This window comes from Chelmon rostratus, chromosome 7 (genome assembly GCF_017976325.1).
Source record: "Chelmon rostratus isolate fCheRos1 chromosome 7, fCheRos1.pri, whole genome shotgun sequence".
Classification (NCBI taxonomy): Eukaryota; Metazoa; Chordata; class Actinopteri; order Chaetodontiformes; family Chaetodontidae; genus Chelmon; species Chelmon rostratus.
In genome coordinates this window covers 5,281,359-5,307,009 of record NC_055664.1, presented here as the reverse complement: position 1 = coordinate 5,307,009, position 25,651 = coordinate 5,281,359, and the positions used below count along the sequence as shown (strand labels likewise).

General features: G+C 43.2%; 1 protein-coding gene across 5 annotated transcripts in view; it reads left to right on the top strand.

Moving 5' to 3' along the window:
- LOC121608875 (eukaryotic translation initiation factor 4 gamma 1-like) overlaps positions 1 to 18,460 on the top strand; it is a 40,043-nt gene extending 21,583 nt beyond the window's left edge. For 4 of the 5 annotated variants that reach the window (XM_041940289.1, XM_041940288.1, XM_041940286.1 and 1 more), the window contains 24 exons: positions 3,086 to 3,178; positions 3,663 to 3,750; positions 5,047 to 6,048; positions 6,161 to 6,249; positions 6,527 to 6,725; positions 7,419 to 7,552; positions 7,866 to 7,991; positions 8,087 to 8,497; positions 9,745 to 9,891; positions 9,983 to 10,219; positions 10,322 to 10,426; positions 11,767 to 12,057; positions 12,495 to 12,606; positions 12,709 to 12,823; positions 12,945 to 13,204; positions 13,453 to 13,580; positions 14,196 to 14,368; positions 14,827 to 14,952; positions 15,035 to 15,116; positions 15,387 to 15,485; positions 15,822 to 15,956; positions 16,210 to 16,291; positions 16,483 to 16,623; positions 16,860 to 18,460. In XM_041940289.1, coding sequence (XP_041796223.1) covers positions 3,086 to 3,178; positions 3,663 to 3,750; positions 5,047 to 6,048; positions 6,161 to 6,249; positions 6,527 to 6,725; positions 7,419 to 7,552; positions 7,866 to 7,991; positions 8,087 to 8,497; positions 9,745 to 9,891; positions 9,983 to 10,219; positions 10,322 to 10,426; positions 11,767 to 12,057; positions 12,495 to 12,606; positions 12,709 to 12,823; positions 12,945 to 13,204; positions 13,453 to 13,580; positions 14,196 to 14,368; positions 14,827 to 14,952; positions 15,035 to 15,116; positions 15,387 to 15,485; positions 15,822 to 15,956; positions 16,210 to 16,291; positions 16,483 to 16,623; positions 16,860 to 17,041 — 4,557 coding nt within the window. In that variant the 3' untranslated portion in view covers positions 17,042 to 18,460. Of the gene's footprint in view, positions 1 to 813; positions 1,074 to 3,085; positions 3,179 to 3,662; positions 3,751 to 5,046; positions 6,049 to 6,160; positions 6,250 to 6,526; positions 6,726 to 7,418; positions 7,553 to 7,865; positions 7,992 to 8,086; positions 8,498 to 9,744; positions 9,892 to 9,982; positions 10,220 to 10,321; positions 10,427 to 11,766; positions 12,058 to 12,494; positions 12,607 to 12,708; positions 12,824 to 12,944; positions 13,205 to 13,452; positions 13,581 to 14,195; positions 14,369 to 14,826; positions 14,953 to 15,034; positions 15,117 to 15,386; positions 15,486 to 15,821; positions 15,957 to 16,209; positions 16,292 to 16,482; positions 16,624 to 16,859 lie in introns of those variants that run through there. The other variant, XM_041940290.1, reaches the window with a different exon arrangement.
- The last annotated feature ends 7,191 nt before the right edge of the window (positions 18,461 to 25,651 follow it).

Sequence of the window (25,651 nt, the reverse complement as noted above, 5' to 3'; positions counted from 1 at the left end):
ATTTACAGGACAGTGTATGTAGAACTGCAAGCCTGCCCAAAAGTACTTACCCTTTATGTAATTGCATGCAACTCACATAGAGAGAGAGAAGAAGGTGTCTGTGTTTGTGTTTGAACTTTCTGCATTTCAGAATGAGTGTTTCTAGCCTATGGCAGTCATGTTTTAAATTGCCACAGTTTACCAGATTCTGTCCCATTGAGTGTCAGGTGATCTGCAAAAGCTCTACCCTTGCAAGTTGCCTTTTTTCCTGCTTTCCTACTCTCTTGCACTCCCTCTCACTGTGTGTCAAAGTGAGGGGAGGGGGGTGAAGGACATGTCAGCACATAGCTCAGCTCCACGTGGCCACCGGTCTCCTCCCCCTTCTGAGCCGGAAGGGCTAACCAACCAGCCTTCCTCTGCTGCTGTGGCACCCCCGCCCCCTCCTCCTCCTCCTCCTCCTCCTCTCCTGGGCTGGTTTCCTCCGCTCTCAGGAGGGGTGAGCCTGAAAAAAATCTGAGGAGTGACTTGAAAAAAATCTGAGGAGTGACTTGTGTGTGCAGGATGACCGAGCAGACACAGAGAATGAGGAAAAGGGGGAGTTTCTCCTGCTAGCCCAAGCTCATTTGATAAGGATACTTTTTTTTTTTCCTGCAAACCCTCCCATTCCCCCCTACCCTGCCCCTCCGGCCCCTTTAACTGTCTGTTAGTCTCTGTGGGCAGGCTTCTGCATTCCAATACCATAGCTTTACAAGGCCAGTCGCTTTATCCTTTTTTTCCCTCCCCTGTTCTGCTCAGCGTATGAGAGAGGGAGGGAGTGCGAGAGAGAGAGTCAAGTTGCTAGCTAGCCTACTGTCAGTCAGACCCAGCCCTGCTCTGTCCTGTTCTGCCGGCGTGTAGCTCTCTATCACAGCCTGGATGTGTGTGAGTTGAGCTTAGATAAAACTACACTGGCTACATCCACCCACCGTCCTGCTTTGCGGGGTTTAAAGTCCAATCCCAGAGTCGGTTGGAACGGCTACTCCAGCCCCAGGATGAGAGAGGCCCACTAGGGTTAGTAATCCTCTGGGAGAGGAGTTGCTGACGGACTGGACCAGGTAAAGGTCAGTAGCAACAAGCAAATATTGCAGAAGTAGGCTGGAACGCAGTAGTGTTACAGCAGCTCACTGTTAACTTTTGCAGTTTAATCCTTGTCCAGTGACTGTGTGCGTCACTCTTATTTAGCAGCGTTGTGGCTCACACCAGTTTCATGACAGCTCTGACTTCTTAAGTACCTATGTAGTGTGTGAGTGAGAGAAAAAGAGCGCTGGATAGAAACCATGTGTTTGTAATGTATGGGCACTCCTTGTGAGTGCGTGATCAGATTTCGACTTCGTTTGTGCCTCCCTGAAAAGTTCATGTACTCTGCCTTCATGAGAGGCAGGCATTTTCACAACATCTGAATTTGTGTGACAGCTCGCGTTAAAGTTGATTGACTTGATTTTCACGCAGTCAAACAGCTTTGCTGGTGTGTAACAAGCTGAAGCGCATTCAGTTGTATTGCAGAGGAATTTGCATGGCGGTTAGTTTTTGTGTGCCTCAGTGTTCACACTGTGAGAAATGTAGCTTTCATTGAATCAGAGGCGGCGAGTCATAGACCGGGGCTCTACTTTTAACTGTTTTTTGCACATGACACTGACACTATAGAGGCTGAAGTTTTTGTAGCACAGGCCACAAAATTGTAGTAGAGTATAAAATGTCTATTACAAACTCTAAAAAAAACACCACAACTAGTGCAGTTCATCACTTAAACAGGCATTTGACCTGCAAATGACATCGATGTTTACCATTGTTTGCCCACAATAGTAAATTTCAGGAACATAACACACCTTACATTACACTTCAAAGGAGCAGTATATTTAAATGTAAATTTACATCTTATTCATATCATTTATATTAAATTCATGTTGATGATACAGTTTCAATCTGTAAAGTGTCTTTGTTCTCATATTAGTGGTTTACACAAACAAACAAGGGAGGTGGTTTAACAACTAAAAACTAGAATCCAAAAGATTCCTTGTTCTTCAACAGAATGCAAGTTAATAAAAAGGACTTGTTATTTAAGGATCTCCCTCAATCTTTTCTGGAGCCTCCCTGCTGCAGCAACAGAACAAAAGCTGCTGTTCCTCATTGAAAGTTTGCCAAGGAAATCCTTTCAGTGGGATATCTATAAATTCTCCCTCTTGTTTCTCCCTTATTTTCATTTGGTGGTGTTTCGGTGGTTTCTTATCACAATACTTCATCCTCATTTTGGGCTAACATAAAGTGAAGTGACTGTCCTGATAGCAAGTTAAACTAACATATGTCAGGTAAAGAAAGAAAACGTTTTTATTTAAGTTATATATCAGTAAAATACTGAAAACGATACCTATCGATCGTCATCCATATTTTTATGCATTTACATGAGATTAGAGCTAAATTTGCGCTGTTCATCCCTCTTGTATAAACATACGGCCCGAAGTGATTTATTTTCACTTGTATAAAACTATAAGATTGTTTTATCAGAATATGTCTCTGTTACACTGCATCATGGCACAGCCCTGCTGATACACCGGGCTATAATGTATATTATTTATACATAATATGTGACTTAAAATGGAAATGAGTAAAATGTAAATATCTACCATAAACCTACCTAAAACCACAATTTTGAAGCTTGACAAAATTTACTTAATCTTTTATCTTTAGTGTTTGTTGTAATTAAGTCTTTTTTTTATTTAATTAAGCCGTCATTTATTTCCAAAATGCATATTACCTATTACTCTTACTATCTATATAAGATGAAGTATTTTGATATGAAACCCCACATTTTTATTTCAGCCATGTCATAAAAACATGTCTGGCATTTTATAACAGAACAACAGAACATTACTTATCTTAGTATTTGGAACCATATTTGAAGGATCATTGCCAAAAAATATGTGTATGTATCAGCCGATGTATCGATATCCCTCAGGTTCTAAGCAGCCAGTTCTCAAGTGCTTTCCTTTACATCCAGATTTATTTCCTCTATCCTTTCCTTTCTGTCATCATGTGTTCTGACAGTAGATCTTTTCCCTCTGCTCTGTAGATCAGAATAAGAGACCCTAACCAAGGAGGTCGAGACATTACAGAGGAGATTATGTCAGGGGGCCGCAGTGGCTCCACCCCAACCCCACCACAGGTGAGCTACAATATCATGATCCTGACCGAACACAATCAACACTGTGGACACATTAGCACACTGTGACAGTTTGATTTGTTTAGTGGAAAATTGAAGTTTAGTGAAATGTATATGCAGTCACTTTATACTAAATATATAAACTAGAAAGTGTTTATACAGTCCATGATAGTTACCTGGGGTCCCTAATAAAAAATATATCATCTATATATAGTTTGTAACTTTCAGCCTTGTCTATTATGACATTTACTTGCCTGCGCTGTCCATACGTTACTACTTTATGGGGAATGCTGCAGATTGCCAGCCCTCATAAATGTGTTACACTACAACCTGCCAAAATCAAACTGATGTATGATCCTCAAGTCCTGATGTGTGGCTAACACGAAACCTGTTTTTTTTTTTTCTTTCCCAAGTCAAGTGGAAAAATGAGTGTTGTCCTCACTACTAAGGTCATATCTAAACTTTTGGTGTGTTTATCTCCCAACAGTCAGCAATATCTGGAACAGAAAGCACAGCAGTGGCTCAGGCCAACGGTGAGAGTGTCACAGCTGCTACACCAGCAGTGGTTAGACCAGGTGAGTGCCACATGCAAAGAACCAGTCACACAAAGATACACGTGCAAGCTCCCTAGTGTCATCCTAATATTGTTCATTTGCCTATCTTATTACATGCTGTTTTATTCATTTATTTATTTTTTTATTTCTGTATGGGTACCTGTACAGAACTAAGGCATGTTTGTTTGCATTTCTGATATATTTAATGCCATTATTTTATTGGAGAGCTTATTTTTGCAGTAGCAGGTTATTTTGCTGCATACACACTCTAAACTAACTACAGAATAAATATGTTCCTATTCGTCCATTTGAATTTTCAGAATCATCATGTAGTTCTTTCGTAGGTCTTAAATTCAACTTGAGCAGCAGTATTCTCGAAGCATTTTACCCTGTCTATCAAATGACACTTAGGAGGAAAGCATTAACTGAGAACATCTAAGACCAATCTGTTGTTAAGAGCAAGTTTCACTGAGTTATGGAGCTGTAAGCTAAGAGAAACGTTGGTGTTGACCTCATTGCCATGTATGACCCCATTTTTCATGAATGAGCTTACTTACTACAGTAATTGGGCAACAGGGAAATAAACCTATTTAATAAAGCAAGCCAACATTTTTTGAGCTACATGTTGTACCAGTTAAACTGTGTGGATATGAGGACATTACATTATTTCAGCCTCCAGGAACAAATACTGTGACCAAGTGATATCAGACAGAATCCTCTGGATATAAGAGACTCATGAGTTCAGCCTAGACAATATCAAGTACAGTCTCTGAACCAACAGGTTATCATCTGACGATATTTAGATGACGGATATCTGGGCTGAGACTTCCCCTTCTGTGGGCCGTGGATCACTGTTTACAGTTGCAGTTAGCAACTTGTTTTAGGTCTGGTGATGTTTTGGCCAATGTTCTGGTTGAGAAATGTGCCTTCATCTTTCAACTGCAAGTTCACCAGGTAGTCCAGTGGCAGCCATGAGGCAGCTTTGTATGAGAAGAAGTTAATCAGGAGACAATGTGGCAATGTTTTTGCCTGTTCTACTCACAGGCAACTGCACTTCAGATGGAGCTCTGCTGTTACCTGCAATAATACTATCAGTTAATGCAACTAAGTTTGTTTGTTTTTGTTTTGTTTCCTAAAGCTCAGTGTCCTAAAGCTTTATATTACGTGCATGATTAGAGACAGCATGGACTGAAGGCTGTTTGAGGGCAATCCATTACAACGTAATTTTTTAATTAATAGAATTGAACTGATGTATTGAACAGTGAAGTAATGATAATGATTTTCAGAAGTCTAACAATATTTTTTCTGACTCTCCAGATGACAGAGGGAAACCTACTCCCCCTCCTCTGTCAAAGACCCCAGAACTTGCTAAGAGTGACCCCAACCCCACTGAGGCTATCCCCTCTGACACGAACACTAAGCCCCCTTCACCCTCTCTAATATCAGAAGCAGAGATCACCCCTCTTGACACTACTTCCACACTTGCACCCAGTGCTCCTGTTGCGGACGTGATGGATGCTCCCCCACCTCCTAGAGAACCCACCCCAACCCCCCAGTCTGCACCTGAGGTGCCCGCCTACCCAGCGCCCCTCCCTGACCCTGTCCCCACATCTGCTGCACAAGACAAAGCAGACAAAAAAGCCCCAGTGGAGGCAGCGGAGGAGGTGGTGAAACTGGAGGAAGCTAAAGTAGAAGCTTCGGACACTCCCCTTGCACCTCCCTCCACCACTAATGGTGTTGCAGAGGAGGAACCAGACAGGCTGTCGGTCATGTTGCCACCCACTCACCTGGAGGCCCCTCTGGAGTCTCCCATCGCACAGCCCGAGGAGCTACGCCTTCCCAATGGCCTGCCGCTGCCGGCCCCTCAAGATCCAGAGGTACCCACAGTTAATACGTCTGAGCGTGACGACAGCCCCATCGCTGAGCCTGACATCAGCCAGCAGCCTATCGTACAGTCCTCCACAGCCATCATTCAGGCGACGCCTACGCCGGTTGTACAAGCCACACCTGCACCCGTTGACCAGCCTGCATCCACACCTGCTGTCCTGGAGATTCCTGCTGATCCAGTCGTCCAGGCAGCACCCACCCAGCCTGATGTCCAAGACACGGTGTCTCCAGTCACCCAAGATGTCAAAGAAGATACCCCAGTGCCCCAGTCCGCCACCACAGAAGAGGAGCCATCTCCTGCAGAGACGGTTTCCATAGCTGACAGCGCTCCAGAAACAGTGCCCACTCCTCCCCCTCCCACAGCAGAGGAGAGGGAGGACACTCCTCCTCCCCAGACGGTCACCCCTGCCCTTGTAGAAACTACTATGCAAGGTTAGTTAATTATAACATGCAATTCTGATCTCCACCCCCCATCATTATTACAAACTCTTCTGTCAGATATGTTTTTACTGATCTGAGGCTCATTATGTTTGTCCTACTGTAGCTGCTGTGTCTGTGCCAAAGAAAAAGAGGAAGATGAAGGATCTTAACAAAAAGGAGGCAGTGGGAGACCTCCTGGATGCCTTTAAAGAGGTGTGTGTGCGTGCAGTAATGCATTTATTCATTCATTTCCATGCTTTTGCATCCTAGCCTACATTTACTCCAAACCCACTGACACTGATGAAGACAGAGCTTTCAGCCTTCAAACTCTGTGTATAATTCAAATCAACCCCTAAACGTCACAGTCCAGACGCTTCACTGTCTGAATTTTAACTTGGCCTCCTAGTGTGGTTTAATTTACATATAAATCTTGACCATTCTAAGATTGCAGCCTCAATGTCCCCTAACCCCTCTCCCATCTTTGAACCAGGAGCAGGTAGTGGCCCCACCAGAGCCCGAGCCAGCCCCTGCCCAAGCACCAGAGACCCAACCCCCTGCAGCTTCCCCTCCTGCCCCAGAGGAGGCAGACCTAACTTGGGAGGACAAGGAGGACAAGCTGGACGCTGAGAACATTCAGCCAGATCCTCCAGAGCCGACCGACACTGACAAGAAATACCAGTACAAAGAGGGTGGGTCTCTGAACCTTGATACATTTCTCTAACCAATGCTAACGATTCAGTGTGAACAATGATCTTATCTCACTGAAAGTCACAAGTTAGCAGTTTGTCAGCTGGCTACGTTAATGTTTGCTCTGCTGAAAATGAGGGAGTGGTCTTTTAACAATGGTCTGTAATGGGAACATGTAATAGTTGAACAATATGCCACCAGAAGCTGTGATTTTTAAATTGCAAGTGAAGGCACTTTCTATCACACCTTCTTGTAGCTTTTTTCTGTTACAATGGAAAAACAGTACTAAATGAAACGTCTGCTTTCAGAATTAATAATTTTAGCAACTTTTTTTACGATTGTCACTCATTAAATACTACTCCTTAAATGTACCCACTGATGTCCTTTGTGTTACACAAAGCACAGATCACATCTACTGTACTGTACCTCTTCATTCATTTATTGATTAATTCATTTGCCAGCCTTTCTGCCACCTTGTGGACATTATGCAGCATTGTAATATCTACATTTACACTGACCTGAGATCACTTACTCTCTTTTACTCTGCATTACAGCTCAGCTGTGCATTGCTTAAATGACACGATGTCCCATTTTCATTCTTGAGTTAATATAAAGGGAAATGTAACTTGAAAATGTGGCAAATGTGTTAGATACAAGAACATTCTGTTCATTTTCTCTTTTGGTTTTTCTCTCAGAACAATGGAAGCCAATCAACACAGAGGAAAAGAAGAAGTACGACAGAGAGTTTCTTCTGGGCTTCCAGTTCATCTCGGCCAGCATGAACAAGCCCGAGGGTCTACCAGCCATCAGTGATGTTGTCCTAGACAAGGTGCAACTTCCTACACTAACATGACCTGATATGTTTGTATGATGTTTGTAAAATACTTTGAAATTGCCTCAGTGTAATTTAAAAGGTGCTTTATAAATACACTTACCTTTGCTTGCCATAGATAATCTGTCCTTCTCTAAGAAGACATCCTACAAGTCAGTGCTAGTTATTTTCGCTGGTGTTTGATCACCCAGAAGCCCTGATGGGATGTAATTAAAGTAACGGACAAATATAAAAACAGAAAGATGACAGCACTGCATCTCAGATAATATTTGAATAAAGTTTTAGTTGACTTTCATTTCTTTCTTTTCAGGCTAACAAGACCCCTCTGCGTCAACTGGACCCCAGTCGTCTACCAGGAATGAACTGTGGCCCTGACTTTACACCCTCCTTCGCCAACCTTGGCAGGCCTGGCATGGGAGGAGGAGGCAGGGGACCAGTAAGTTAACATTTTCTAAATGTGATCTAAGAGCTCTGTACTTGTAGTTAATAGCCCTTGAAAGAAATTACGTCTTTGTCCCTTCCTCCTCTCAGCCTCCAGGTATGGGCATCGGAGTTGGTGGTCCGCGTCGCTCTCAGCAGATGCAGAGGAAAGAACCAAGGAAAATCATCACCAGCATGTCACTCAGTGACGACGTGCAGCTGAACAAGGCAGAGAAGGCTTGGAAACCTTCAGCGAAGAAAGTTGTTCGCAACCGCGGACAAGATGAGGATGAGGAGAACGACGTGGAGCAAATTAAGACCCAGGAGCTCTTTAAACGGGTTCGCAGCATCCTGAACAAACTGACCCCCCAAAAGTTTCAACAGCTAATGAAACAAGTGACGGAACTGACTATTGACACTGAGGAGAGATTGAAAGGAGTCATAGATCTTACCTTCGAAAAGGCCATCTCCGAGCCAGACTTTTCGGTGGCCTATGCCAACATGTGCCGCTGCCTTATGGGGGTAAGTGGTGCCACACATATTATGGAAATATGTTGAATAAGCTTGGATTTGATATGATATGATGTGTTAAATGATAACCTAAGCACATTTCATTTCCCATGTAAAGGGCATATATAAATGGCATAAGCCGTTTTTAAAACCTCTGACTATTTTGTGGTGACTATACATTTTTCTGGAGACTTAACTAAATTCACACAAGCCAAGCATTTCTTTACATTATTCATCTTTCTAAGAATTGCACCCACTCACTTTATCAGAAAATGTTCCTGAGATAAAATTAGTCAAAGATGGTCCTCCTTCTTGAAGCCTTTTCCTGCCTATTTATCCTGGAGATAAATAAAGCATCCATCCATCCATCCATCCATCCATCCATCCATCCATCCATCCATCCATCCATCCATCCATCCATCCATCCAAAACCTGAAATGCTTCCATTAAAGCACAACATAAATTCAGTATAAGTGCACCTTTCCAAGTATGTTCTCAAGTGCCGCAGTTTTCATCATCATCGTCATTCTGTGGCACCGGTGGTTCTTGACTGGTTGACAGATTATTTGTTTCTGTAGTAAAGATACTTCAGCAGTTTAAAGTAGGCTAACTAAACACTTTATTGGCTGACTTACTCCAAAACATTTGATGAGAGAGAAGTGCTTGTTACTGAAAGGGGAGGCAGTTGTTTTTGTTTATAAAAACGTTCCTAAGAAAAGAAAATAATCAAATGGGATGAGTTATGGTAGGGTGATTTCAAACCATTTTTTATTTGAGTCCATTGAACAGTTACTATACCATGATATAAACCGTTACCGTGATATGAAAGTACATATATTGTGATAGAAGATTTTGGCCACACCACCCACCCGTAGCACACAGTAACACACGCCTAACACACAAACACAGTTTTTGATAAAGGTTCTCAAGCTTTGATATTGACCAAAAAGTCATTTAAATTGGGAGAATAGTTCAGCCACACTTGAAAATAATGGAACTATCATTATTATTATTATTATTTGTAATTCAGATCTATAATTCAGAGTACTTTTAAAAATATGTAAAAAAAAAAAAAAAAGTGATGTGGTAACTGTCCTGGTTTACAAATGTCTTTTGAATGATGTTAAATTAGCGTTGTGTGTCTGTGCTACTGATCTAAGCAACGGGATTGAGAAACTGTGGAGCGACTTAAACTACATATCCCTACACACTGTGTTTTCCTGCTCTTTTTAAATGTGCATTTTCTCCGTTTTCTTTAGCTTAAAGTCCCAACCACAGATAAGCCGGGAGTCACTGTGATTTTCCGCAAGCTGCTGCTAAATCGATGCCAGAAGGAGTTTGAGAAGGACAAAGATGACGACGAGATCTTTGAGAAGAAGCAGAAAGAGCTGGAGGCTGCCTCAGAGGTATAATACTGCCTCTTTGAAAATGCTCAACAATGTTGTTTTTTTGTTTTTTTTTCATCGCCCTTTATACGTGACATTTTTTGTCTGGCAGGAGGAGGAGAAGCAGCGGCTCCTTGAAGAGCTACAAGATGCTAAAGACAAGGCCAGGAGGCGCTCACTGGGCAACATCAAGTTCATTGGTGAGCTGTTCAAGCTTAAAATGCTCACAGAGGTCATCATGCATGACTGCATTGTAAAGCTGCTGAAAAACCACGATGAGGAGTCCCTAGAGTGCCTGTGTAGACTGTTGTCCACCATCGGCAAGGACCTAGACTTTGAGAAGGCCAAGGTACAACACACACACACATGCATGCTCATTGATGTGTAGTTAAATCAAATTTGAGCTGTAATGTAGGCAGTAGCCTAACCAAACTGTTGTGGTCATCCTCAGCCTCGTATGGACCAGTACTTCAATCAGATGGAGAAAATCATAAAGGAGAGGAAGACCACCTCCAGGATCCGCTTCATGTTGCAAGATGTGCTGGACCTTCGACGGGTAAAATATATAGCTTGAAGAACTGTAGCTGTTTCTAGCGACTCAAGGGAAGTGGTTGCAAGCGGCTCCAACCACACCACTTGAAATGATTGACCGTCATCCAAAGCTACCACCACTGCCAAGCCTTGTCAAAATATCTCTGATCAGACATCCTATTTAGAACTATCAAAACATTTATAACTCCATATGAAAGGTAGACAACAGTGAATGTTGCACTTGTATGCCAAACTGCTAACAGCAAAATATATGATTGATCGTGAGTTCATCAAATTTAACAAGGCATGGCACCATATAACTTTGAATACAGTGCTGGAATGTCACGCTTTGCTAATCATCAAACACCCTCCTGTTGACTGAAGGATCAGTGTTCTCCCAGGTTCTATCATTTTCTTCTTATTGCTTGATCATGTTTAGCATTTAGTGCTGATTCATGCTTTCTGTGTTTGAGAACCAAGAGTAGTTATGTTATTTATAGTTATATTTGTGTGACTCGCTGTGTGTGTAAACTACACTTGGAAACATATTCCTCCCAGTTCTGTCATTTTTTCCACTTGTCTTGGCATTTCAGAGCAGACAGAAACTTTTCTTGACAAACCTTAAAGTGTGATTTCTCTCATCACACGCCTTATTGTTGGACGTGAGTGACTGTGGGTAGTGTTATACAAAGCCCCTTGAGATGCCCACACTGGTGCTTTAGCCCTGGCCTGTGTGAATTTCATGTATGGGCGAAGAAAGAAATGTCTTCTTCAGATTTTTAACCCCCAAACACAGAGCTGCCGAACACACTCCTAGTAGCACATTAATTCACGTCTACTTTTGGCTAAATTAACATGTCTTAAACTAGTTCATTAAAAAGAGCATGTAGTATTTTCATTAGTTCGTGCCTCATGGTCATTTCCAGTGCAGTGTTATGAAGCCAGTTCATTCGAGTGTCGTTCCTTATTCAACTGAAGGAATGCTGCAGTCCTGTAGTTAGGCTCCCAGTCCCGCCCACGCAGTGTTACAAAACCTGCTGTCTTCAGTGTTTTTACAAGCCAAAATCAGCTGCTCCAAGTCAGCGCATTGGCCTAATTTAACTGTGAAACACTCAATTTGTTTTTTCCTTTCTAGGCAAAGGCTGAAGAGTTAAGAGTCACTAGGCTGTTGAGCTTTTGATCCCTTTCAGTTCTTGTCTGTCCCATGAACACTATAGTGAAAAGGCATTAATACTCCCAGATGCCATTTATTGAATTTCATTTCAACATCCAAAACTCCCCTGAGGGCAAACCATGTCATTAAATTATTTTGTTATCAAACATCCTTGCCCTGGCCTCACAATCTCTCCTTCCAACCCATCCTAGAACAACTGGGTTCCCCGACGAGGCGACCAGGGCCCCAAAACCATCGACCAGATCCACAAAGAGGCCGAACTGGAGGAGCACAGGGAGCAGATGAAGGTGCAGCAAGCCCTCGTCTCCAAGAAGGAGTCAGGCGGAGGGCCTGGAGGCAGGATGGGTGGGGGAGGTCAAGGGGGTCGTGGGGGCCCTCACACCCCAGGCCGTGGCGCTCCTCCCCAGGACGAGGGCTGGAATACAGTGCCCATCTCTAAGAACCGACCTATTGACACTTCTCGCCTTAGCAAAATCACAAAGGTAGGAGAGAAAGGCGTCTTTTCACCTGGGCTTAATACACATCGTAGTTTATCGGTTTGATGCTAACACTGTGAATTTTCATTGTTTGCCAGTTAAAGTAGCTGGATTTTCACTTTCAGTAAACCATTTCTTTCTCACTCCATCAAATCTAAAATCCCAAGATCAAATCCCAAATCCACATGCCAAGATTATATCCTCTAGTGTTTTGTCCACTTCCCAAAGATATTCACTTTACCATCATAGAGGAGTAAAGAAACTAGACAATATCCAGATTCCTGGAGCTGGAATCAGATAATTTTGGCTTTTTTTTTTCTTAAAAATAACTCAAATGGATTAATTGATAATCAGAATAGTTGGCAATTAATTTAATACTTGACAACTAATCAATTAACCATTGCAGTTTTAGTTTGCTTTTAACCATCAGGCTCTTCTTTCAGACTCCTGTTCTTGACTTCAACAATCAGTTGCTTGCCCCAGGAGGTAAAGGCACATGGGGCAGCTGGGGCAAGGGCAGCAGCGGTGGCAGCAGCACCAAACCTGCAGATTCTGGTAGGTTTCCCACACTGATGTGGTTATACATCAAATAAGTATCTAGTCGAGCACCTCAAAGCTGAAACTCAACACGTGCTATGTGTGTATTTTCCTCCCCAGGCTCAGAGGCAGGCGGGCGTCCAGCCACTAGCACTCTGAACAGGTTCTCGGCCTTACAGCAGCCCTCGTCCTCCTCAGGCTCTTCAATGGACTCAGACAGACGAGTTCCTCAGAGGTGAGGAACAGGACACAAATCTTAAAACCAGCTCAGTGAATTCAGACAGAATCTTTCACCAATAAATGCACTGTGGGACCCTGCAGAGACTCAGTCTGTTAACTTTCCCATCTTTCTACAGAAACAGCTCGAGTCGAGAGCGCGGTGACAACTACGACCGCTCTAACCGCGGCGGCGACCGATTCGAGAGACGGGACGAGCGACGGGACGAACGTGATCAAAACCGGCTGCAGGTTACCAAGCGCAGCTTCAGCCGCGAAAACGAGGAACGGAGCCGGGAGAGGGAGCAGCGCGGATCGGCTGATCCTGTCCGCAGAGTAGCAAGCATGACGGACGAAAGAGACAGAGGTAGCAGAGAGAGAGCCAGGAGCAAAGAGAATGGTAGGTGGCATGACATACAGGGGTAGTGAAGTTTTAAATGACATATTGAAAACTTCAGTCAAAAAGAGAATGAAGTTCTCAAGGAACTCCTAATAAGCAGAGCCTAATTTTATTAAATTCTACCAAAAAGAAAGGGAATAGCACAACGGCACAAACAGGTTATCTGCCATTTTTATCAGCCATCTATGAACTCCAAATTACATACTTTTTTTTTATTGAATTTTAATTTCTTATTTGTATGTGAACAGCGAAGCGAGAGACAGCTGCCACCCCCCCACCTGCCCAGACCTCCAACAAGCCTGCCTTGACTGAGGAAGAGCTGAACAAGAAGTCCACAGCCATCATTGAGGAGTACCTCCATATCAACGACATGAAGGTACACACTGATGTGCATATGAAAATGAAAGGAAGCCATGCTTCCATCACAGAGAACACATGTCCGTTTCTTCTTGTTCCATTGTTTTCCTTTCCTTTCATTTCCTCTCGCTGCCTCACAATAAATGTAGTTTGTCGGTTGAACAGAAAGTGTTTGGTTTGCACTAGCTGTAACAAATACAGCTCTGATATGATTGTAGGAGGCCTGTTGCTGAAGAGAGAGAGGCTTCTATCAGTAAGATAAAATAACAAACGTTTACTCTGATGTACCTGCATACATTATTTACTGTGAATACTGTGTGTACATTACAGGCACAGTAGAATCCTTACAGAAGTGTGTCAGGACCTGCTGAGAACCATGTAGCGGCCTTAAGGACCATTGTGTTGATTTAGTTGGATCCATTGGTAGAATATAAAATTCCATATGTTTTTATTAGTGTATTATCCATAGTGCCTTTTGCCGCAGCCACGGTAGGTTCTCCTTTGTGCTTGAAGAGGGAAGACTGATGCGAGGGGTATTCAGTTGGTTTTGGTCTGCAACCTCACCACTAGATGCCACTAAATCCTACAGACTGGACATCTACAACAATCTGTTTGTCCTTCTCTGTCCCAACAGGAGGCTCTGCAGTGTGTGCAGGAGATGAACAACACTCAGCTGCTGTTTGTGTTTGTACGAAACGGGTTGGAGTCGACGCTGGAGCGCAGCACCATCGCCAGGGAGCACATGGGCCTGCTGCTGCACCAGCTCATTAAGACCGGCATCCTCCCAACACAGCAGTACTATAAAGGGTCAGTATGAAGTCCCAGAGAGGTGGTGCAGTAGGAGAAGGAATGTAGTTGTACATATGATGTGGGTAAAGTCTGTCTTTGAGTTTCAGCATATGAATACCTGTAGAAAGAGTACATCTAATAAGTAAATATTGTATATAAATCCAACTGCTCCATGAGATGTATTATAGTTGAGTGAAATAAAGCAAATAACAGCAGGATCTAAAATGAACAGGAGCCTGCAGGGGAAATGATGCCTTTACTCCTGAATTAGTCACTGAAAAGTAATATTTTTCAGTCAGTTGCTGAAATTGAAAAATCTTTAAACCGCTGTGCTTAGCCAACAAAAAAAAAAGTCATTTTCCATATGTTTGTGTCAGTGTGGTGCAATATTGCTTAGTTTTCCCATCTGTCATCTTAAATGTGGTCTTTATGCTTTTAAACCTTGAATAAACTTACATCTGTGTGTGTTTCCTCAGGCTTCAGGAGATCCTGGAGGTGGCTGAAGACATGGCAATAGACATCCCCCACATCTGGCTGTACCTGGCAGAATTGATCACTCCCCTGCTCCATGAGGGAGGCATTCCCATGGGAGAACTCTTCAGGTTAGTCCAGGCCCTCAGCATGATGATTGTTTTTAATTTGTTAGTTTGATGTCTAACATATGTTGAACTGTTATGGGTGCAGGGAGGTTTCAAAGCCTTTGATCCCTCTGGGTAAAGCTGGAGTCCTGCTGGTCGACATCCTGACTTTACTCTGCAAAGGAATGGTGAGAACCAAGAAATTGTAATTTTGTAATTACAACATTTTATCTAATAGACCACTGGGTTTTTTGAATATTTTGAAAACTGATACATTACATTTAAAATTCAGTTATATAAACTGATATTATGTAACTTATATAGAGGGTTCTTAATCTGATGGGGGAAAAAAACCCTCTTGAACAACGTTTAACAACATGGGACACTAAGCAAATATGTTACTATGAATGAGTTTGTGCATCCATCAGTCTAAATCCAATCCGTATTCCCCTCATCAGAGCCATAAAAAGGCGGGTACAATGTGGAGGGAGGCCGGCCTCCGGTGGAAAGACTTCCTCCCTGAGGACCAAGACGTCAACAAGTTTGTGACAGAAAAGGTGACAGGTCTAGTTTCATCATCATCAACTGAGGAAATGCATGACAATATTCTCATAATAATTAAACATTAAACATCATTGATCAGCATTTAGAGGCCTGTGGTGTAGTTATGAGACTGTACTGTGGTACTGAATTGGTAGAAGGATATGCTTACAGGATTAAATTTCAGTTGAGTTCAGTAAAGTTCATACGTATAAAGTTCAGGCCTGCAGTCCCTTCCACATTACTGTGGAGAGAACTGACAGCGTACAAACTGAAGTGCGGTAGAGGTAACGAGAGCAGTATGTTGAAAAGATGAACATGAAGCCTGTTTCTGTCTCCATGGTGCTAAACAGGATGTGGAGTTCACACTGGGTGACGAGTCAGAGAAGAGCAAAAAGAAGGAGCTGAGCTCTGCAGAGCTGACCAAACAGCTGGACAGGCTGATCCAGGACAAGGCCGACAACCAGAGGATCTTTGACTGGGTTGAGGTTGGTGTTCCTGCTTGTGTGTAATTTCTAGTCTTCTTTTAAAGTAAGGACTAGTCATAACTGTAGACATTAACAAGATCAAATCTGACCAAAATGCACCGAGTCTTTGCCTACATAAATTAAAGTGATTAACTCAAAGTTTGGATGTTTACAGGCTCCAAATTCCAACATTCAGTTATTATTATATATTTCTTTGTGTTTTCTGAAACTGCAGTTTCCTTGCATGTGTGTAAATACATTTGTCTGTGCGTAGGCCAACCTCGATGAGCAGCAGACCTCCTCCAACATGTTTGTCAGAGCTCTGATGACGTGCATCTGCCAGTCAGCAGTCATCTGTGAGTCAGCATGTACCCTTTACATCCCTCATTAAAGCCTGTCACTAATCAGAAAGCTGGTGTTGAACCGTATGAATGAAAATGGGTCAGTGAGTTCATAGATGTAATCCATTGAAACTGTTGCAGCATGTCAAGCCAGAGCGAAATCCTGCTCAATGCAGTCCTGCTAAATGAAGTTTTCCCGCCTGCAGGTGAGAACCCCTACAAGGTGGATGGTGAGCAGATCAAACAGAGGGCCAAGCTGCTGCAGAAATACCTGACGGATGAACAGAAGGAGCTGCAGGCTCTGTATGCCCTGCAGGCCCTAATGGTGCAGATGGAGCAACCTGCCAGTGAGTGCCTGTCTTCACGCTCTCATTATCCTCAGTTACTGCCAATATTTAGTATTTGTTCCCACTTTCAGACAATCAAAATGTTTGTTTGTGGCCAGGCAGGCAAAATTACTTTTCAGATGTAAATTCTGGTAAATTGTTTGTGTTGATGCTTTTTGATTTGAAAGTGGTTTTACTTGTTGTTAAAATTTTCGTGAAACATCTCGTGAACATCCCATCTGTTGTCCCTCCATCAGATCTTCTGCGGATGTTTTTCGACACTCTTTACGACGAGGATGTCATCAAAGAGGAGGCCTTCTACAAGTGGGAGTCTAGCAAAGACCCAGCTGAGCAGCAGGGCAAGGGCGTGGCCCTCAAGTCCGTCACCGCCTTCTTCACTTGGCTCCGCGAGGCCGAGGACGAGTCTGACAACAGCTAGGGCCCCCCGCGGACCGCTGGGAGAACTGGTTGGAGTTCAGAGAGGATCCTCGGGGAGAGCGAATGTTCTGGGGGCGATTCAGACGACTCTGAATCAGCAAAATCCTTCTGCATAAACAGAAAAAAGCGAGAAAAAAATTCTTCAACTGGGAGAGATTGTATTACGGATCGAACTTTCGATCTTTTTCTTTTTTCTTTGTTTTCTTTTCTCTTTTTTTGTGTGTTTTGTTTTCGGGTTTCTTGTTTTTCCTTGCGCAACCGAATGTCTTTTTTGAAGTAAGTGAAAATACAAGATTAAATAGAGAGAATAGATATGAGAGAGAGAGAGAATGCTGAGAAGCGTTACAAGCCGTGGGAGGTAATGCTGTTTCCTTCAGTGTTTTTTTGAGGTGTATCTCCTGTTTTCAAGTGGCTTTTCCTCACCACGGCAACACTGTTCAAGACACTTTGCTTAATGACAGATATATATAAAAAAAAACTTTAAAAGGCTGTTCACATCTATATTTTTGATGACTTCATCTTTTGTCATGTGGACACGACACAGCAACATTGTCATGTCACATGTACGGTGTTTGATCTACATGACACGCTTATGTAGACGACTAGCTTTTTGTTTTTTTTTTCTCTGGTGTTGGATGATTGGAGTGTGTGTTTTGTAATAAAATAGAAAACTACAAAGAAAAGTGGCGAGAGCTGTCTAACGGACATTTTAGATAGGACTTAAAGTAACGGTTGTGGACCCGAGGATTTCACACAGACTTTAAGAGGACAGTGTCACTATGGGCGAGGGGCGACGAACATTGACCATTTTGCTGCTGGGGGGTGACGACGCTTCCCTGACACCCCTCAACCCCTCCCCGAACCCCAGTATACCCCTCCAGTGTGTCTCTCTCACTTGTTTCCTGCGCTTCAACAAAGAAACTGTGGACTGACAAGGGAGAGCAAGAGCGAGGGCTCACGGCTGCACCTTCCTACAAAGCCTGTTGTCGGATTTTAAAAAGATTAAATATTGTTATTGAAACTTGAAAAAGGTATACCGTCAAAAAATCCACTTTCATGAAAAAAGACTTTAAAAATAGTTTAACAGTACGAATCCTAAGGCCTTTTCTGCTTCCAGGAGTGGAAATGCATTTCAGGAGAGTTCTGTAAATATATGACGGATTGTTTATTTTTTTTGTTTTGTTTTGTTTTGTTTTTCAAAGATAAAAAATGCTCTTTTCCCTGTATTTATATTTTTCTCTCCTCAGCTGGCAGAAGGTGCTTGTAATTATCCAACCCAAGTCATTGATTACAATTTAATTGAAAATTTGTAAATATTTTTTTGCTTTACTTTATTAAGAAGATATTTAATTAAAGAAAATTAATGCCTCTTTTCACATCCAAAACTGGAAGAGATAATAAAGATTGTTGCCAATAAAAGAAAAACACCCATACGTGTGCGTGCGCGTGTGAAGACTGTTCGGAGGCTGATCTTCCTGCTCATGTGGGACTGGCCTCTCTGATCCCAGATACTACTCTCCCTCTGCTCTGCACATCGCAGCTGTTGTTCTGTATGTTAATGGTCGTGTTCCTGCCGCTGTGCAGAGTACAGCTGTGGCTTTTATTGTGCTGCATGTTTTGTTTTGTTTTTTCCCTCAATGACTCCATGTGCTTGACAGCCGTGGCTGCAGACATTATGTTTTTGGGTTGTCCATCCATCCTTTGCATCCTCCTGAAGTTGATATCTCAGGAATGCCTGGAGGGAATTTTGTTACATTTTGGCCCAAAATGTTCACTTGGACTGAAGGACGAACTGATTAGAATTTGGCGCTCAAAGGTCACTGTGGCCTCATAAAACAGGTTTTTGTCCGTACCTCGAGAATTCACGGGGTAATAATGAAGGATGTTTCTGCTCTTCTCCCTGCTGGCTTCAGCTAGAGTCCTACTATCTCATGTGGTTTATTGATCTGATTGGTTGAAATTAGCCCGTGATAGATGATGATTGACAGGCGGTTCATCCAAATGCCTGCAGAGTATTTTTTGAAAGTGCCTGTCCTTTTGCAGACAGTTTCCATGGATGATTTCCTAGATGGCTCTGTGTAACAAACCATCTGGCAGGTCAGGTTAGGATCAGTTTACAATCTCCCCAAAACTCATAGTGGCTATCCGTCTGTGTTGGCCAAGTGTCAGAAGCATTGTTTACATTCTGGTGTTTCTTGGCACATCGCAACAGTGCTAACATGGTGAAATCACTGGCTGCGATGTTTATTGCATCGTCTGCAAGCTCATGGGCATGCATGTGCACCGTAGTGACAAATACACAAGAACAAAACAAAACAAAACCCACTTCTGAACAGTGCACCATACTGCTGCTCATGTGCCAAAACTCCAGAGGGTCAATTTAAGGCGCTCAGGAGTTTCCTCTTGCTGCCTCCTGGGCCATCAAGTGCAATATCACCAACACTAATTAAACACTTTTAAGGCTTTTTGATTTGACAAAAAAAATAAATCTTAGCTCAAGGTTTACTTACTCATTAGTGAAAAACATTTCAAGGTCATTTTACGATCTTTTCCAGTAAATAGTAAAAAGTTTTTGTAAATATAAGATAAGACTTCATTGATCCCACGCTGGGGAAATGTACTTGTTACAACAGCAAGAATGAAAATGAGAGGCAGAAAAAAGAACACATAAACATCAAAACAGATGCAAAACAAAATCAAGTATAGAGGTTACGTGCATGACATACTGAAGACTACAACTTGTGAAGAACGGCTCAAACTCACAGTGGTAATATACACTTATTCAGAATGTGATACAGCAACTTGTTTCAAACAAGTTGGGACAGGAGCAACAACAAACACCTGTTTGGAACATTCCACAGGTAAACGGGTTCATTGGTGACAGGTGATAGTGTCTCGATTGGGTATAAAAGGTAAGGAAAACTAACACCTTGCTTTACACACACAAGATACAACTGAACAAATAAGGTAACAATACAATTTATAACAGCACAATGAGAGACAACCAGAACAGCAAAACACGAACAAAGCCAAAGATTCAGCAAATCTGACAGATGGGAGAAGATGAAACCAGAGGGTTGAGGCGAAAACTGCAAAGCCACCATCACCTTTTGTTGTTTATCCATCCCCGCTGCAGCTAAAGGCTGAGATTAGAGGATCAGAGAGGTGGAGAGGTGGAATATGGAAGGAGGAGGTCAGAAATGTAACTGGGGGCAAGGTCATGCAGAGCTTGATATGTAATCAACAGGGCCTTGTAGTTTATTCTGAATTTTACAAGCAGTCAGTGGAGGGAAGCAAGAACAGGGGTAATGTGAGACCGTCGGCTAGTTCTAGTTCTAGTCTGGCAGCTGTATTCTGAACTAACTGCAGACAGTTAAGGGCAGCTTGACTGAGCCACATGTCGAGGGAATTACAATACATCTGATGTTTGCAGTAGCTCTCAACTGTTCAACAGGAGAGATTATATAAGTGGTAGCTGAGACCCCAGCACACTGTAGGTCGACGCGGGTGACACATCTGTGACGTCATCAGCTTGTTTCTGAAGTGACTGGTGGCCAAAGACACGGCTCCGCAGTGCTGGACTTCTCGGGGAACTCCAGAAGGTAAGACTTGGCCGTGCCTGGACCTTCACTGTTCGGTTACATAAGCAGCTGGCTGAGCTTGAGACGGTCAGACAGCCAAGAAACACAATGATTCTGCAAAGCTGCAAAGTTACATGTTCACTTTTCAAGGTTTCCATCCACAGGATTTGACTCTGACTGTAATGGGATTCTATTATTTTGTGTTCTCCAAATAGAGGTTTATTTTTTATATAGCCCCATAGATGCCAGTTAAAATCGTGTTGTAGTGTTGCATTTTGAACAGATTTATTTGGACCCTAAAGGTTTAGAGCACTGCAGTATTTTCTCAAGACTTTTTTGAAGGCTTTTCTTATCAATAATAATTCATTCAGTCAGTCAGTGATAATTATTATATCATTCACAGCCATTAAACGCGTATCTTTGGATTTTCTGCCAGTTGCACTCTTCAGACATCCATGAACTTCAACACATCCAACAAAGGCAGGTGTAAGCTGAGATATGGAGGTCAGGCCCTGTCCTGCACACCGCAGGCATGCCCGATGGAAGTTCACTTGTATCCATCAAGGACAGTAGCTGTTGGAGAAGAGGCATGCAACCTCTTCCTGGCATCGAAAAATAATTTCTTTCAAGTCGAATGAATGGGGAGAGAAGCAGGAGTCTTAGAGCTTGAGTATCTACTTTGTAAAAACAATGTAAAAATACAAAATATGTAATATCCGGCTAATGAATATCCTGCGGATGCTCTGGTTTCCTCTCTCATTCCAAAGACATCAGCTCAGATTAGCTGGAGACTCTCCTGGAAGTCAAACTACATTCTTAAGCAGCACAGAAACACAGAGTTTTTCAAAAAGCTGCTCTGTGCGTGAACCCACGTCTGAGAATAAGCCTGCATTGTAGACTTTACTTGTGGTAGAGAGGTACAGTCGCCAGTTCAAGTCTCCAGACTGTACATAAATATCGGTGCTGGGGAGGGGAGCGGGCTCCCAGCCTGAACACTCAGCCCCGGCCACAAATAGAACGAGTGGTTGTGCCGGACAGCTCCTAAATGCATCCTGCTCCAAAAGAGCTTGTATGCTCAGCAAACTTTGCTCGGGTAAATAATAATAAAAAAAATAACCCAGCACCCTCAGTGTTCCCACATTCTTACTTTCAACATTTGTAGGCAGTCGATTACTTTTGATGGCTGTAGCTCTCTGTTGCACAGCCCACAGAGTCACATCGGCCTCTTGACTGTTTCCCTTCTACCCAAACTCAGATGATCTCTGCTGAGCAGCGCTCCACACAGTAGCTCTGCAGCTAAAAAAAACCCAAAACTGTTGTATGCTGTAATCCAGCCTCTGTGTAACCGAACCCAGAGTCAGGCCATCACTTTCAACCACCCTTATCAGCTCATCACACTTGTTCCGAGACCTGCTCTCCCCCTGCTGACATGCTGAGCCTCGGGAGAATCGCCTTATCTTTAACCTGCTGTCACCTGCAGTATCACAGTCAGCTGGACCCAGTTTTCAGATGACATTTTCACACTGTTGCATCACCGGCAGGCCTGTCATTCCTCTCCACAGAATCCCTCCAAAGCATATTTACACAGGGTGTGAATAGGTAAGAGGTAGGTAAGAGTTCAGTTTGTTATGCTTCCTATTCGACAGAGGCGCACAGCTTCCTGACGTTGCGTTCCCACTAGCGGATATTCTTTGCCTCCATTTAGATCAGCGGGGTTTGAGCAATGTTACACTCTTAATCTGCTGAAGAATGCACAGGTTGAATTCATCACTACAGAGGCCAAGTGATGGTGATGTACTGATGACATCCATCACCTCCTAAAGTCATTGCACCAAAAGATGAGTAAAGGTTGGGAGGATGCACATGAGACATGGTTAAGCAACAAAAGGATGAGGCAGGGACAGGGTTGATGGCTGTGTCGCTCAGTCACGCCACCGTTTTGGAGCAGCAGGAACTACCTAACTGTAAGATGGACGGCCGTGGAGTTTTGTTTTCCAGTCACGGCCCGCTGACTTTTGTGAACACCTGACTTTCTTCGGCTTTCTGTGAGGCTGACATTTGTGATTCAGAGGGAAATATCTCAACCGCTGTTAAATGGATGGCTGTGACATTTGCTGCAAGTTTTTTAGCCCCCTGTAGCACAAACCCGAGTAGCTTTGGTGATCCACTGACATTTGGTTTAGTGCCACCAGCAGGTCAAAATCTGCAGGCTTGGTATCAGCACAAATTTTGTGCAGACAGTGCAGTTCCCGTATGAGTTTGCAGAGTTTTCATCCAGCGCCATCAAGTTTTGGTTTTGAGTAAAATTTCTCAACAACTGCTGGATGGATTGTCTTGAAATTTGCTGCAGATATGAAATGGTCCCCAGAGGATAAGCCCCAAGGACTTTGCTCATCCTGCCAGTTGCCACATTCCCATCGCCTCCTTCGCTCCTAACTGTTGGCTTCTTTTATTAATCTGCTGCTATTTCATGTCTACAGATATTAATGCGTTTGATTTGTGCACGCAGTATGGCTGAACATTTAAACTAAACGTGAATGCTTTTCATGTATGTGTGCAGAAGCTATGACCCGTTGGATCCTGCATCAACACTGGCTGGATATGATTCAGTTTGAGCATCTGAAGAAACGGGAGGTTTGCATGGAGAAGAGTTTCTGCTGTGACATTTAGTTAAGATTGCACATCTGCTTGATGGTTTGTGGATATTGCAGGAATGTCGTTTGAAGCCATCTGCAAAAGATTTTAAATACATTTGTTCAGTAGCACTTATCTGCATCTGCTGCCTGCTAATGAGCTTTTAATTGTTTATAGGACACCCTTCTGTGCACATCTGGTGAGTGTTGCGGAGGCGTTCGCAGGATTTCATCTCTGTAATGTGGGTGAACCAGGAGGATCACTCACAAATGTGAGATCTATGCTTTGCATGTTGCATTTTATTATTAAATTACTTATATCACTAGATATGTTTGACTTTCCAACATGAAGGGTGGAATTGTGCCCAAAGCCTTCTACACATTTATGGACTAAAATGGCCATGTATGCCTTTTTTGTGCATAAAACTGTTACGTGTAAATTTTTGTTGACCTTAAAGTAGTCAAATGTAGATAATGCTGAGTCTAGAAATACTGCAGCACAAAATTAAATGATCAGAATTGGAAAAATCAGAATGCAGACTGATTTTTGACATCCTCGATGCTGCTACGGCCCTGTTTGTGGTTGCATGGAGGAGGAAGGCAGCATCTGGCTCCTCTTCCTCACACTGAGTTGAGCTTCACCACCCTAAATACACTAGAGGGGGCCATTGCACTGTATATTCTACCCACATTCAGTATGGCAGCAGCTTTTCATGACAGTGAACAGCAGTGTGGGCGTGCGTTACGTATGTGTTCTGCACCAGTCGTTCCACACCTGTCCACTAGGTGTCCTCGGTGTGCTCTCCTGCTCTGCACACCCGTCCACTGATTCTCAGTCAGACTGGAAACTAGACTGGCTTTAATCACTTGAGAATATCTCAGGCAAACTTAAGCAAGTGCACTGAGTTTGCACTTCTAGATAAGCTGCATGAATGACTACACAATGAAAGTGTCACATTCACAAACGCAATATTTTCAATTTAAACATCACATCATGACAGATTATTTCCCATGATTCAAGTGAAAAGTGCATCCATCAGCATTTTATCAGGAATATCTCAGCTGACAAGGGAGGATGAAACTGACAGTGTAGACAGGAGAGCGTGGCCTAAAGGTTGCTGCTGGTGGTGAAATGAGTAACGAGTCCAGCGGTAAACAATATTTACCCTCTTCAGTGAGGACAAAGACAGATTATAGCAGAAAAAGTGACACAGAGCTTCCACACATCTCACAATATCACTTTTTACTCCAAGAAGAGTCTGCATCATCCCTGGAACATGAAGCTCAGGAACAGGAAGCTGAATGCTAGACCAATCAGCTACCTGCGGGGGCGTGACTCGATTGCTTTGACCTTTCCATGCCATGTGACACGGCCTTGATCACAAACAGCTGCGGTATTTTCAGACATACAGAAGAATCTTATTTGCTATTACAAGAATCTGGAAAATATTCCGCTGCAGAGCTTTAAATGGACTGTTGTGGGTGTGGGCCAAACATATGTCATGGCATTTAGACTGAGAGCCATTCTCTCGCTGGCGGGATGAAGATCAGCCCCTCTCCGTCTTCCTCTCCCAGGATTTGCCCCAGAGGTCGGCGACACCTCTCTGCCCTGACCTCAGCATCCACAGCAGCAGCACAGCTGAACCCCAAGACACTACTGAGTGCACACACACAAAACTGCTGGCTTTGTGTCCTGTGGGAGGCTCGATGTGGGAGGCTCAGACGCATGCTCACATTTACAAATCTGGCAACACACAATTTATATTGCACATGTTTGCTTTCTTTAAATTCAGCATCTCAGCACATAAGTGTGTTTGTTTCTGAGGCTTAATTCAGAAATAGATTCATTTTTGGTGATTTTTATGTATATTTGTTATTTAGTATAGCCCGATATCATTGCAGTTGTGCACAAACACACCACCACGTGTACAGTACCAAGGTACCGAGCTTCCATCACACCATCATGAATCATGACTGTGCAGCAGATGGCAGCCGGTGTGTGCCACAGTCTGCTGTCCCGCTGGCTGCTGAGCCCCACACCAGAGAGGACGCAGTGTGGTCGTGTCTCTACGCCACCATCAGCGACATGTCAGCCAGCTCTGCAGCGGCCTGCTCCGCTGCAGTCAGGTTGTTCAGGTTCATAAAGCCCATATTTTACTACTGAAGATGTACTTTTATGAATAAAAATGCATAAAAACGAAGGTCAGAGTCAAGAAACAGGCACACTAACAGTCACTAAATGGCCCTGCTGAGTAAAAAGCAAATACAGACTAAAACATTCATGTTGCTCACTAAATCCAATAAAGCCTCTATTCCATCATCACTAATCTGCTGTTTACCTTTTCTCACAGCGCCCATTCATGTTGTCAGTGCTCCTGTTAGCTGTGTTCAGAAAGG